This window comes from Chanodichthys erythropterus, chromosome 16, assembly GCF_024489055.1.
Source record: "Chanodichthys erythropterus isolate Z2021 chromosome 16, ASM2448905v1, whole genome shotgun sequence".
NCBI classification, from domain to species: domain Eukaryota; kingdom Metazoa; phylum Chordata; class Actinopteri; order Cypriniformes; family Xenocyprididae; genus Chanodichthys; species Chanodichthys erythropterus.
Genome location: NC_090236.1, coordinates 45,018,977 through 45,034,076, shown reverse-complemented (window position 1 = coordinate 45,034,076; position 15,100 = coordinate 45,018,977). Strand labels below are relative to the sequence as shown.

General features: G+C 37.0%; 1 protein-coding gene and 1 long non-coding RNA gene across 5 annotated transcripts in view; one reads left to right on the top strand and one right to left on the bottom strand.

The window, feature by feature from the left end:
• Positions 1-15,100, top strand: part of jmjd4 (jumonji domain containing 4) — a 29,988-nt gene that overhangs the window by 6,238 nt on the left and 8,650 nt on the right. For 3 of the 4 annotated variants that reach the window (XM_067363049.1, XM_067363051.1, XM_067363048.1), the window contains 3 exons: positions 4,797-5,042; positions 6,071-6,196; positions 6,549-6,816. In XM_067363049.1, the coding sequence (XP_067219150.1) occupies positions 4,797-5,042; positions 6,071-6,196; positions 6,549-6,816 (640 nt within the window). The remainder of the gene's footprint in view (positions 1-4,796; positions 5,043-6,070; positions 6,197-6,548; positions 6,817-15,100) is intronic. The other variant, XM_067363050.1, reaches the window with a different exon arrangement.
• Positions 1,437-3,032, bottom strand: LOC137003714 (uncharacterized). Its single transcript, XR_010892032.1, has 3 exons — positions 2,397-3,032; positions 1,777-1,934; positions 1,437-1,576 (listed from the first exon to the last, which is right to left on the bottom strand). It is a non-coding gene; the product is annotated as an uncharacterized lncRNA (long non-coding RNA).

Here is a 15,100-nt window from a genome sequence, read left to right as displayed (position 1 = left end):
AGTTCTCTTGGTGCTCGTGCACACGCGCAGTTTTCACACAGACAATCGAGCGTTTCGTTCTGGTAAAAGCACAAAACAAAATGCACAGAACATGTCCTTGCTCTTGATGTACAATCACTGATGAACACCTTTGGTTTTAATGAGTAAATTAGCATATAGTTATTCCTGCCTGCCGGTAGGCTATTTAGTCTGCGATATCAAATCACTAAACATTATATATAGGCCTACTAGCCTAATATTATTCAATAATAACATCAAATGTTATTAACCTTTATTTTTTTATAGTTTCAGAACGTTTATAATACAGAAGGAACGTTGGAACAGAAACGTTAAAATACCGATTCTGCTCGGAGTGGAGTGATTTAATTTTCGTTTTTAAGCCCTGGTATAAACTTTAGTAAAATGTTGATAAATTGTGCAGTCTTATACTGGTATCCCAGATTTCAATATTTGGTGGTTTAAATGCCTGCTTGAGGTCTCTGTGAAAGTTTTAAAGCAGTTTTAAAGCAGTCTTATGTGCCGCTTTCAGACCGGTCACATCCGTAACGGAAAACTGTCACATCCGTAACATTGTTTTTTCCTCATTAATGCGAACACGAAAAATGAAATAAAATTATAATTTTTTGCTCTGTGGAGAGCCAACCCTTCTTCATTAGGTGGGCAGTATTACTTTTGATTTGCGCAATTTGGTGTCCCCACCAAAGCTGAGACCAAACCTACGCCCATGTATACGGCGTATACCTGCGTATCACGTAGACTACACCACTGTGATTGACTATGCTGTATAGCTACACTGTTAAAAAGTTACTGTAAATTTTACAGTAAAATACTGGCAGCAGGGTTGCCAGCCAGTTATTCTCAATTACAGTAAAATTCTGTAAATTAAATTACAGAAACACTACTGTAAAAATTACAGTAACTGGCTGGCAACCTTGCTGCCAGTATTTTACTGTAAAATTTACAGTAATTTATATATTTTGTATTCTGCATTTTTACAAAAAAATATATTGTATACTGAATTTAACATACTTCTTTAAATAGCAAATGCACACATTCAAGTAGTTTAGTCAAGTAGAATAAATATGTAAAATGCAGTATACAATATATTTTCGCTATTGCTCACTTAATGGGAGCTGAATTTTAAATTTAATCTATTAACTGCATAAGCTTTAAACAAATTTTAACTGCATAAAGTGTTGTATAATGCATAACTTAATTCGCCCCCCTCCCAAAAAAAAGATATTTGAGGCTTCTTAATCTTGAAAAACCGGTCAAAATGTAATAAATATATCTTTCAAATTTACATAAAAAAATGCAATAAAAGGTGTATTATTTTGAATTTATTTTTTATTTAGAAAATCATTTTATTTTTTAAAGGGACAAAATTTTGTCATGAAAATGTTTTTAAATTACTTATTGGACATCATGGTCATATAAAAACATTTCTTAAAACCCAGATCACTTTTATCACTTCATGAACATACCAACATGGCCAAACAACAAGTCCAACAAACTTGCGATCAAAAAAGAACAATTCTGCTCCAGATGATGTTCCATCCCAGGATGCAAAGAGAGGCTAGAAATATTGAAAGGAACACAGAGGACAATACATTAGATATATTACAAAACATAATACCTTAAGAGACTGATAGAGGGATGACAGATACAGTCAGTGACAGATAGAGGGATGATAGATACAGTCAGATACAGATATAGAATAATAAAAGTATATAATAAAAGGAAAAATAGATCTTGGTGTGTGTGTGTATTTCTTACATTTCAGAAATTCCACTGAAAATCCATCACTTTGCACAGAAGAGTGGTAACATGTAGGTTGAACGCAACCCGTTTCTTCTGAACTGTGGCCTGTTGTTTTAGATGGCACTTTTCCTTTCGTCTTTGTTCCTCTCTCCAGATAAATACCTACAAAGTGCCTAAAGGGTCAAGAATTCAGATTGGTTTTAGCTTTTGAGGCATGTAACCATGTTTTTGAAATTATACCATGTGGTAGAGCAGTATTAGCCTACAACTCCAGTCCTGAATACTTACCTCCCTGAAAGTTTTAGATGTCCCACTAATCTAAACACCTTATTTAACTAATTTGTTTGCCAGGGTCAAATAGAGAGACATCTAAAACATTCACCCTAAAAAATAAATGTCTAATCTAGTTGAGGAACAAATAGTTAGTTGTAGTTGTGTTAAAGGCCTCAATAGATGTAAAATGTACATCTAAAAGACAAGTAAGATACAGGATGATCAGTTTGTTCATATCTGTAACGTTAAATAGCACATTTAATTTCAAGTTAAAAAAAGATTTGGTTTTGGTAATGGTAATATTAAATTAACTATACAAGGCAAACTTATATCAAACAGATATGTTAAAGTGTTTGCATTACCTTAAGTTAGAAAATGTCCACAAATACATCACATTGGTTACATTAACAGCATGAAGCAGCACCATTTTGCGTGACACATCCTCCGTGAGCGGCCTGATCGCGTCGCGACTCGCGAGGCCTTTTCGTTTCGGCCCGTTAACAGATGACTGTCTGCCTGTACAAATGTGATTTACGCCATAAAATAATCACGACCAAGTGCGCTGATGAACACGAAGTTCTCGTGAATTCCAACTGTTTCTAATGATTAATTTTTGACCCATAGCCGCTATGCTAAAGCACCGGGGAATGTGTGAGATCCTACCGCGACCGCGCTGAGGAAAACCCCGCCCAAGTCTGCTTCGCGCCCCGCGGACGGAGGATGCGTCAATCCGGGGTTACCAATATGAATCGCGAATGTAAATACATACATATTTACCAAAGACTGAGGGGGAAAATGAAATAATAAGTCACTTACCACAGTTGTAAATCACTCCTCTTGCTGCTACCCGAATCTTGACCGTTGGAGATTCCATAATGCCTCTGTATATTTGAAATTTACAGCAATATTCTGTAAATTTGATTCAAACCGCCACGCCCCCGGAATTCATTGCAATTTACAGCAATATGCTGTATTATTAAAATACATATTTTTTTATGTATTATTACATATACATAATTTTTACAGCAATTCATTACAGTGTACAAAGCTGAATTGCGGCATCTCATAGCGGCATTTTGGTGGCATCTCCAGCAGCCACGGATATTCTTCTAATTTTAAAAAGCTATATTGCAACAAAATAGCATTATATATCACAGCACTGTCATTTGTAAGCATTTATCATTAATTTTGTTAATATGTAGGCCTTTTCTGACGCTGCAGTTGCTATCGAGCACACTGAAATTACTGCGTGCATATAACAGTCTTATGGTAGCTATATAATGTAATGACAGTCCTGTGTATATAGCAGCTTAATATTAATTTCTTCAAACGTAGTTTTAAAGTGAAAATATTACACCGAATTAATGATCAGCGGCAGGTGCCACAAACAGCGACAGCTGCCGGAGAAAGTCCGTGGCTGCAAATGCCGCAATTTCAGATTTGTAGGCCTAATTCTTAATTTCTGATAGTAATACAAAATCAATTGGTAGTTTATTTAAGATAAGATTTATTTTTGATCACAGTGCTTCTGCACACAAAAGCGTTAGTCCAAATTACGCATATTTTGAGAAATGTGTATTCACATGTTTACCACACATTTCTTTAGATAGAATAGAAAATTATTATTGACTCGCAGAAAGATTCTCTGCCGATCCAGCAGTCAATATTACGTCATAATTCCCACCTTACGGTGACGGTAAACTTCTTTGTTTCTGTTTCATATAGCCTAATAATGGTGCGCTGACTTTAATAGGATAGTTGAAATAGCGCGAATCCCAGACGGTCTTTAAGCGGAGCGCTAACATCCATTTCTGATGTAATTATTGTTTGTATTGTCACGTTTCAGCGTTTTACTTGGCTTTTATAAAATATTTTTATTTTAGGCTATTTTATATGATCTGTTGGTCCCCCACCCCTGCAAATCACACCCTATATAGCTATAGCTAAATTATAAATATAATATAACCTTAAATATAAATTACATAGGCTATTGCTTTGAAATGTCATTACATGAATAAACTGTTATTCGGTATACAGAAATTATGTTTGATATGCTGCACAAAGCTGAAATTGTGGCATCTGCAGCGACTTTCTCCGGCAGCTGTCGCTATTTGTGGCACCTTCCGCTGATCATTAATACGGTGTAATATTTTCACTTTAAAACTACGTTTGAAGAAATTAATATTAAGATGCTATATTGTACACATAACTGTCATTACATTATATATCTGAGTGTGTGCAATCCCTGGGATCGAACCCATGTCCTTGACATGGCTAGTGCCAAGCTTTAACCACTGAGCTACTGGAAAGCGTGCCTCGATAGCAACTGCAGCGTCAAAAAAGGCCTACATATTAACAAAATTAATGATAAATGCTTACAAATGACAGTCCTGTGATATATAATGCTATTTTGTTGCAATGTAGCTTTTTAAAATTAGAAGAATAACCGTGGCTGCTGGAGATGCCACCAAAATACCGCTATGAGATGCCGCAATTTCAGCTTTGTACAGCATAGTCTATCAGAAATTAATTTCTGTATAAATATCAGTTTATATTCATGTGCATTTCAAAGCAATGGATTACATTGCAATTTTATTTTATCAAAACATTTACCTTCTCTTATGTAGTGGAGCATCGGAACGTTATTAACAAAATTTATGATAAATGCTTACAAATGATAGTCTTCTGGTATATTATGTTATTTTGATTAAATGTAGTTTTTAAAATTAAATTAAAAAACAACATCGAATTATATTGGCCAGCGGCAGGTGCTGCTCTAGATGCCGATGCCGCTGCCGCTGGAGATGCCGCCGGACGTGCCGCTACGAGATGCCGATGCCGCGGCCGCTGGAGATGCCGCTCAAGCGACAGCTGCCGAAGAAGTCCCTGGCCGCTGGAGATGCCGCCGGAAGTGCCGCTGCGAGATGCAGATGCCGCATTTTGCGCCAGTCCCTGCTGGAGAATCGGATCCGCAAGCGCGCGCAGAGTTGGGCTCATTCCAGCCGCAGGTGCGCTGATGCGGTTATTTTTACTGATTTAAAATACATCAAACACACACATCGAATTCACAGTTCAGTCTTTTGAAAATGTAGGTTTTGCTTGTCAAGTACTTTACTACAGAGCAAACAGGAAGGCTGCCCATCTTGCTCATTAGGCCTAACAGCAAACTGATTCTTCCATTCTTCTTACCTTTGCTGCTGATGCTGCGACTCTTCTTGTTTGCATGTGTTCCTTCATTTTATCTTCCACATTTATCTTTTCTCCTTTAATAACAAATTTGACCATTTTGAGGCTTAAATTTACAAAATTAATGGCTACTGTTTGAATTCTTCCTAAGCGCGCACTTGTGTTTGTTTCGTTAACTGAGTGATTGCGTCATTAGCCTACATTGCCTGATGTCTAAAAATAATAAATACTCACCAAAATTATTTTATATGACAAATAAAGCATTATAGCTCATTTATATTTATTTAATTCACTTTAATTTAAATTTTAAAACAAAAATAAATTGTATGCTAATTTTTTTTATTATTATTAAACTTATCGACATATCGCGGCATATCGTGGGCCGCATTTACATTTGTGACGGGCCGCAGGTTGAGAACCACTGCTCCACACCCTTTCAAACGCTGCGTCGCGCGACTCGTGTCCAATTACATCGAAAGTATATGCTCACTGGATGTCATGGCAACAGAATCGCTGAGGAAAACTTTAAATATCTCGCCTTCCCTTTAATTTCGGACCATCTCTAAAAAGACATAGGCTAAAACACTAAACAAAATATTTTGACATGCGTTTATCAAAGTAGTAAATCCAAATTTTTAATCCCTTAAACACAATTACTGCTGTTGAAATACGAAATGGAGGCGGGTCCAGATCCGGACCGGAGTCCGGACTTTGAGAAGTGCTGACCTAGGTTATTGCACAATATGTACTAGTTTCGAATGTGATAAATAAGATTAGTTTGGAAACGTTGTAGTAAAATCAAAGAAGTTTATACTCTCCATAATGTCACATATGTTTATGTTCATTTTAGGAACTTTCCTGAGCATAATACTTACAAGAACCCAATTTACTTCTCCTCTGATTGGCTGAATGAATATTGGGACACAACTGAAGTAGATGATTATCGTTTTGTCTACATGGGACCTAAGGGGTCATGGTACTGTATGAATCAATGTCCACATACAGTTGGGTGTAAAAGTCCACATTGAAAGTCTGATCAGTTTTTGTATTTTGAAAAAAATATACAACAAAGGAACATTATGATGTAAAGTGAAGAAATATTTATGATTCTGCATTATTTCCAAGTAATTAGCATAAAAGGTCAGATTCCATACTATTACTTACTATTATATATGTGCTCAAACATACTTTGTTATATTTAACTCTTTGTTAAATTTAGATAAAATGGTGTGCATTGACATTTGCAGAAATATGTCAAGTTAGCTACTTGATGAGCTACTTGTCATTCCTTTGGATGTCTATATTAACATTTTTGTTCTTGCCTCTAGGACACCTTTCCATGCAGATGTGTTTCGCTCTTACAGCTGGTCTGCCAACATCTGTGGACGTAAGAAATGGCTCCTGTACCCTCCAGGCCAAGAGGAGTTCCTCCGGGACTGTCATGGCAACTTGGCCTATGATGTAACAGCACTCATACTTCAAGACAAAGGTCTGTATGCACAGTTTGAAGAGGCCTGTCAGCCTTTAGAGATCATTCAAGAAGCTGGGGAGATAATCTTTGTACCTAGTGGTTGGCATCATCAAGTTTACAATTTGGTAAGTAATAATGGTTTAATGGTGTCCAAATATAAGATTTACTAGAACAGGGGTGTCCAATCCTGGTCCAGGAGGGCCAGTGCCCTGTACTGTATTCGGAGGTACGTGATTATTTAGTACATTGCACAAGGAAGGAGAAATGCAAAAACGCAACAAAATGATCATTAAAATAATACATTTTATTTGTAATCCAAATCTTCAGAACACATATTATTGTGAGGAACACACCCAAATTCAAGCCTTTAACCCCTGATCTTCATCTCCATCCTCAGCAGTGACTGGAAACATCAAATCGCACACTTATGTCAAGAAGCAAAACAAAAGTTTGCATCGGCAATATCAAATGCTTATTGGCTCATTGGATAAGATTTTCAGTGCTTATTAGCTTAAATTCTGCTCTGCACTTCACACAAAAAATATTATAAACAGACTGTGAATGCAACACATCATCATTTGAACATTTTTGCAAGTCATTCCATGTCAAATCAACCAAATTTCGGATACTTCACGAGCTCAAATTTTTGATTGTTAATATTTTTTTCTGAAGAAAGACAAAGATAAATAGTTATGAAAGCCAAAATATTAAATGTCATGGATGTACATTTACTGAGTAATCCACTATTTTGTAGAGGGGTTCAAAATTACAATTTTCACCTGAGATTTGGAGCCTACTTATGGGGGGATAAAAAGTCTTTAAAAAGATGGCAGCATCATTATTTTATTTTTTTACGCAGAGATTGGTAGGTCTGTTAGTTAAATCTGTTTACTTTAGCAATCTTTGTTGCATTATTTGCCAACGGTGTGTTTTTACCCCAAGTTTGCATGCCTGTTACTCAAGAATTATTAAAGATACCTTAATGTCCTTTTTATATTTTGGTTTTTAACAAACATTTCATTTTGGTATCTTCATTTTAAAGGCCCCCATATGGTACAGCTCGTGTGTGGTGCCATTGTACTGTGAGTGTCGTCGCATCATCCAAGTGGATTCTGCACACTCGTGGTGGATGAGGAGAGACCCCTGAAATGATTGTAAAGTGCTTGGGGTGTACAGTAGTACATATGAAAGAGCTATATAAATGCCTCATTCATTCATTCATGGAGCCTCATTAAGATACCCATATCTATGGGATTGAACCATATAGACCTTAAAAATGAAGATTCCAAAAGAAAAGTTTATTAAGAATTGGAATCTAGAAGGATGTTAAGATATCCTTAATACTTTTTGTTACAGTTATGCAAACATTGGAAAAATATTTATGGCACTCAGACAGGTATGTTCTATGCAATTGAGTTGATAGAAAAAACGAGATACATTTCTAGTTTCAACATTATTTGTTGTTCAGATATTCCTCTTTAAAAGAAAAAAGTGTCAGCTGTGTGCAAAGAGATTTGGTTTTCGACCACTAAAATTGTGTGCAATTGACCAATTTACTCATGGAGCCGTATTAAGATCTCCATATCTCTGGGATAGTAACATATGGGGCCTTTAAAATGAAGATACCAAAAGAAAAGTTTGATAAGAACCACAATCTAAAAGGATATTAAGATATCTTTAATACTTCTTAGAGCTGCTGTCCGTAACTTTTTTTTGTGTTCAAAATTTACACAAATTTTATAATGAGAATGTACAACATGAATCCATTTTCCAAACCGTGTTTTTGTCTTACCCTGAATCATTATGGTACACTTATAATAAGTGTTTATATTCTGACTATTTCAGACCGGACTGGTAAGACCCGCCACAGAGTATCACAGTAACTGCGTGACTCACCATAGACATACACTGAGAAAAGTAGCTCCAGCTACAGTGTTCTTCCGCGAGACGTGTGCAGTTCTGTTTGTTAACTGTTAGAGGGCCAAGAATCATGGACTGTAGCTTTAAGTTACGGGCATACAAACTTAGGGCAAATTTTGAACTGTCACCATTGACATATAATGGAATAAAGATTGCTAAAGTAAACAGATTTTACTAACTGATCTACAAATCTCTGTGTAAAAATAAAATAATGATGCTGCCATCTTTTTAAAGTCATTTTTACCCCCCTGTAATTTGGCTCCAAATCTCAGGTATCCAAATCTCATTTTGATCCCCCTCTACAAAATAGTGGATTACTCGGTACATATACATTCATGACATTTAATATTTTCTTCATTTATGTACTTCTTTCACACAAAAAAAAAACAAAAAACAAAACATAATGGGTCTCATTCATGAAACAAGAGCAGAACGAATTTTTGTGTAAATCGTGTGTAAAGTGGTTCTGGCGTAAATTTTCGGATTCATTAAAATGTTCGTATTTTCCAAATGTTAGTTGGTACGAAAGAAATCTACACCTGCTCCCAGCCACGCGTAAATAGTGCGTTTAACATCCGAACGTTTTGCTCATTAATAAGGCTGCATTTAATAATTCACCTTAATAAGGTACATATTTACAGCATTTTGAAAAAAATATTATATATAGTAATCACATACGTTTTTCCTTTTTACTTTTGTTGTGAGAGCCAGTAATAAGCTGCGTTCACGTCACCTTGTATTTACCGCTATCTTGAAATGACGTTATATTCAGAGCTGTTCACGTCCTTTGGTCCTTGGACTGGAAATTATGCGTTTCCATGGCACCACTATCAACGCCTAATAAATCAATCTACAGCGGTCAGGTGGTATAGTGCCCACATGTTACATGTGGGAGCTTTCAGAAAACTCCCAGCTTACAAACTGTAATTACGAACTCTACGAGGACGTGAACGCTTTTTATAAGCTAGAATCTTGTAACTACAGGAATTACGAGGCCGCGTGAACGCACCTATAGCATCTGCAAACGGAGCACTTTAATCAAATAATGAATTGATTTCAATAGGGCTGGGCAAACTATGGAACTTGTTTCCTATAAAATAGCCAAAATCCTTCATTTGGTGTCATAATATGATGCCCATATATAGTTGTCAGTCGGATTTAATGGGCGGGATTTATGGTAATTGAGAATGAACGTGCACGCGCGTCCCATTTACGACTGATTGGAATTCATTAACACACACACATTTCACTATCACTTCTGACGTTTACGAAGTATTTGTGAATCAGGAGGAGAGTTTTCGGGAAAGTCTGTTTACGCGCAAATCACTCACATATTTACTCGTATATTTACGAATGTTTCATGAATGAGACCCATTGAGGTTTTCGCCTAAGCATACATATAGGCATAGAATGGTGCATAAAGCAAATTCATAAGGAAAAACTGTTAAAAAACTAATCGGCTCCATTGCGGATTCCAAGTAATCAAGGGTTCCATGATGTTCCATTTAAAGAGCTACTTCACCCAAAAATTAAAATTCTGTCATTTATTACTCACCCTCATGTCATTCCAAACCTGTAAAACATTCATTCATCTTCAGAACACAAATGAAGATCTTTGAAATGGAGATCAAATGAAGTCCAAAGTGTGATGGAGATTAATATTTTGCAAATAGTCAAGTCATTTTCATTTATATAAAGTCATCTTCATTTATATAATGCTTTTCACAATACAGATTGTTTCAAAGCAGCTTCAAAGTGATAATAGGAAAATTAATGGACAGAGATTGTTTTGGCTTTACAGCAGCTCTAAGAAAAAGTTATTATCGTGCTAAAATAGTTTTTTTGATTGAATCACTTCCGTTGTAAAAATTGCTAACTTAATGCATTCTTACCGTTCATTTACATGTTTAGTCTATAGGTATGTGCTTTTGAATTTGTATGTGCGCAGACGCTTAGTCTTTTTTATAAAGTGACATTGCCAAATTACTTGTCTGGCCTGCATTATACAGAAAAATTTGTTGTTTTGGGGATCCATGCGAACTGGAATCATTTTGATAACGTTTTATCAATACAAAGGGAAAGGAAAGGGAAGGAGGCCTTCGCAGGGGATAGTTTAGTTGACGCTTCAGGGCTGCGTTGTCTCATCTCATCTGGATACGGCCTGGATCTGGGGAGATATCCAGGGAGATAAACGGAGAGAGACTAATATTAGCGTAGACGCCATTCTTCTAATGATGTGGCGAGTACATCAGGTGTTATGGGAAGTGTTCCCGCTTCCGGCTGACCTAATTTATGTAGCCTGACAATTTACATGATTTGAATTATAGAAGTAGATAATGTGTTATGTGTATGCCAGTCTAGATTTAAACTGACAGTGTGTCTTGCTTCCCAAACAATGCTAGGAAGAATGTTCCAAAGTTTAGTTTCTAAAAAGGAAACGGATCTACTACCTGCAGTTGATTGTGATATTCTAGATATTATTAACTGGCCTGAATTCTGAGATCGCAATAGACGTGAAGGACCATAATGCTTTACGAGCTCGCTCAAGTACTGGGGAGTAAAACCATTTAGGGTGTACCCACACTAGGCACTGTTGCCTTGAACCTAGCTCGAGCACGATTGTCCCACCACCCCGACTCCCCCGCTGACCCGCACTCACATTGCCCTTAACGTTCCGGGCCAGAGCACGCTTACGTCATATACGAAGCAACTTTTTGAATGGAAGAAAACAGGAAGAAATGCACTTTCTCTAAGATGCTGCCTAATATATTTATCATTTATGCAATGCAGCGATTTTCACTTGCACGAATCAGAGGATTATTACAAAGGCAACTGACGTTAATGACGCTTTACTTGCAAACTACAATTATGACTGCAATGACGCTTTACTTGCAAACTACAATTCTTGTTCATCAATAAGGTGAGATCTATACCCGCTATAAACCCAAATACACTCAAATTAATTACATGAATTGATAAGTGTACTATCAGAGTAGTAATAAAGATGTTTGCCATTGTAATGATGACAGTAGCGCACACAAAATTAGTAACCATTCCGTGCTCAGGCACAGTTAGCGCTCACACTGCATGCGAACCGCGCTCTGGCCCACCTCTTCCAAGCAGGCCAGGGCCGGCTAAACGAACCGCGCCTGGGCACAGAACGGAGCGATCACACTTGTCAAGCAAACCGGGCTTTGCCGGTCAAACGCACTCAGAGTGACTAGTGTGAGTACACCCTTAGTGCTTTAATTTTGCTTTTAATTTGCTTTTAAAATCTATAAAATGTTTAATTGGGAGCCAATGCAGTGTCGACAGAACCGGGATAATATGGTCATACTTCCTGGTTCTAGTAACAACTCTAGCTGCTGTGTTTTGTACCAGCTGTAGTTTGTTTTTCAAGCGAGCAGGGCAACCACCCATTAGAGCGCTACAGTAATCTAGTCTTGAGGTCATGAACTTATGAACTAACTGTTCCACATTTGTCATTGAGAGCATATGTCGTAGTTTAGATATATTTTTAATTTGGAAGAATGCGGTTTTACAGATGCTAAAAATGTGGGCTTCAAATGAAAGATTGCTATCAAAGAGCATACCCAGGTTCCTAACTGACGACGAAGACTTGACAGAACAGCCATCAAGTGTTGGACAGTATTCTAGGTTATGACATACAGGGGTTTTTGGTCCAATAATTAGAATTTCTGTTTTTGTTTTCTTTCTGAATTAAGTTGTAGGAAATTACTAATCATCCAATTTTTTTTATATATCAGCTATGTATTTTGTTAATTTTGTGAATTGGTAAGTTTTGTCAGGGCGCGAAGAAATATAGAGCTGAATATCATCAGCGTAACAGTGAAAACTAATGCCATGCTTCCTAATGATCTCTCCAAAGGGTGGCATGTACAAAGTGAAAAGCAACGGTACTAGTACTGAGCCTTGCAGTACTCCATACTAAACTTGTGAATGGTATGACATCTCTTCGTTTACTGATACAAACTGATAACGGTCAGATAAGTATGATTTGAACCATGTCAATTCAATTCCACTAATACCAAAATAATTTACAAGTCTTTTCAAAAGAATGTTGTGGTCGATAGTGTCAAATGGAGCACTGAGATCTAGTAACACTAGTAAAGAGATACAACCATGATCTGATTATAAAAGCAAATAATTTTAACTCTAATGAAAGCAGTCTCAGTACTATGGTATGGTCTAAATCCTGACTGGAAATCCTCACAGATACCATTTCTTTCTAAGAAGGAACATAGTTGTGATGATACTGTCTTTTCTAGTATTTTTGAAGGCCTGTAATTGACTAATTCTCTAGGATCAAGTTGTGTTTTTTTTAATAAGAGGTTTGATAATAGCCAGTTTAAAAGTTTTCGGTACGTATCCTAGTGACAAAGATGAATTAATGATATTAAAAAGAGGATCTATGACCTCTGGTAGCATCTCTTTCAATAGCTTAGTTGGTATAGGGTCTAACATGTTGGTTTTGATGATTTAACAGGTTTAGACAATTCTTCTTCTCCTATAGCAACGAATGATACTACAATGCACTGTCTGACACAATACTGTAGTAGACGGTTGCACGGTGATCATTTTCTCTTTAATGTTATCAATCTTGCAAGTAAAGAAGTTCATAAAGTCATTACTGCTGTGCTGTTTGGAAACATCAGAAGTTGAAGCTATATTTCTCGTTAATTTATCCACTGTATCAAAAAATACTTAGGGTTGTGTTAGTTTTCTTCAAAGAGATTTGAAAATTTCTTTCTGTACACAATCATGCTCTCTCTATGAAATGCGAAAAACCTCTAGTTTTGTTTTCTTCCAGCTGCTCTCCATTTTTCTGGCTGCTCGCTTGGGGGACCGAGTGTGCTCGTTGTACCATGGCATTGGACTAATTTGCTTTAATCTTCTTTAAGCGCAAAGGAGCAACTGAGTCTAGTTTTGTAACATTGAGTTCTTCTAAGCTATCTGGTATGCTAAGGAGATGAAATTGATCAGGAAGATTATTTATAAAGCAATCTTTAGTGGTAGAAGTGATAGTTCCACCATATTTTTAGCAGAGAGGTGGTTTTGCAGCCTTGGCTAAATGTCGTATACACAAGACTAGATAATGATCTGAGATGTCATCACTCTGCTGCAGAAGTTCAATGGCATCAATATCGCTTCCATGTGAATAAAAACTAATCGTATGATTACGACAATGAGTGGGTCCTGAGTCCTGACATGTGTTGTCTAACTCCAATAGAGTTTAGAATGCCAATCTTAATGCATCTTTTTCATTATCAACATGGATATTAAAATCACCAACAACTAGGACTTTATCCGCAGCCAGTACTAACTCCAATAGAAAACCAGCAAAGAATTCTTTGATAAAGTCTGTATGGTGCCCTGGTGGCCTGTACACTGTGTGCACAATTATTAGGCAAGTGATTATTCTGACCATATCATCATTTTATCCATAAATTCCAACTCCAAGCTGTATAAACTTGAATGCTTATTGGATTTAATGCATATCAGGTGATGTTTTCACTCTGTACATGCCACCCTTTGGAGATATCATTAGGAAGTGTTAAGAAATGCATAGCTGATATAAAAAAATTGGATGATAAGTAATTTCCTACAACTTAATTCAGAAAAAAAAACAGACATTCTAATTATTGGACCAAAAACCCCTGTATGTCATAACCTAGAATACTGTCCAACACTTGATGGCTGTTCTATTTGGCAGATTCTTCTCCTCAGAAAAAAATGGGTCAAAAAAGAGATTTAACTGACTCTGAAAAGTTAAAAACTGCACTCTTGAAATATCTAAGATTTTGGGGCGTGACCACAGAGCCATCAAACGTTTTGTTGCAAATAGTCAACAGGGTTGCAAGAAACGTGTCGAGAAGAAAAGGCGCAAATTAACCGCCAAAGATTGGAGAAGAATCAAACATGACGCTACCAGGAACCCATTATCCTCCAATACTGCCATATTCCACATCTGCAACCTACCTGGAGTGTCAAGAAGTATGAGGTGTTCAGTTCTCAGAGACATGGCCAAGGTAAGAAGGGCTGAAACCCGACAACCTCTGAACAAGACACATAAGTTGAAACGTCAAGAATGGGCCAAGAAATATCTGAAGACAGATTTTTTAAAGGTTTTGTGGACTGATGAGATGAGAGTGACTCTTGACGGACCAGATGGATGGGCCCGTGGTTGGATCACTAACAGACACAGAGCTCCACTTCGACTCAGACTCGGCAGCAAGGTGGAGGTGGGGTCCTGGTATGGGCAGGTATTATTAAAGATGAGCTAGTTGGACCTTTTTGGGTTGAAAATGGACTCAAAATCAACTCTCAGACCTACTGCCAGTTTTTAGAAGACACTTTCTTCAAGCAGTGGTACAGGAAAAAGTCTGCATCTTTCAAGAAAACTTTGATTTTTATGCAAGACAACGCTCCATCACATGCATCAAAGTACTTCACTGCGTGGCTGGCCAG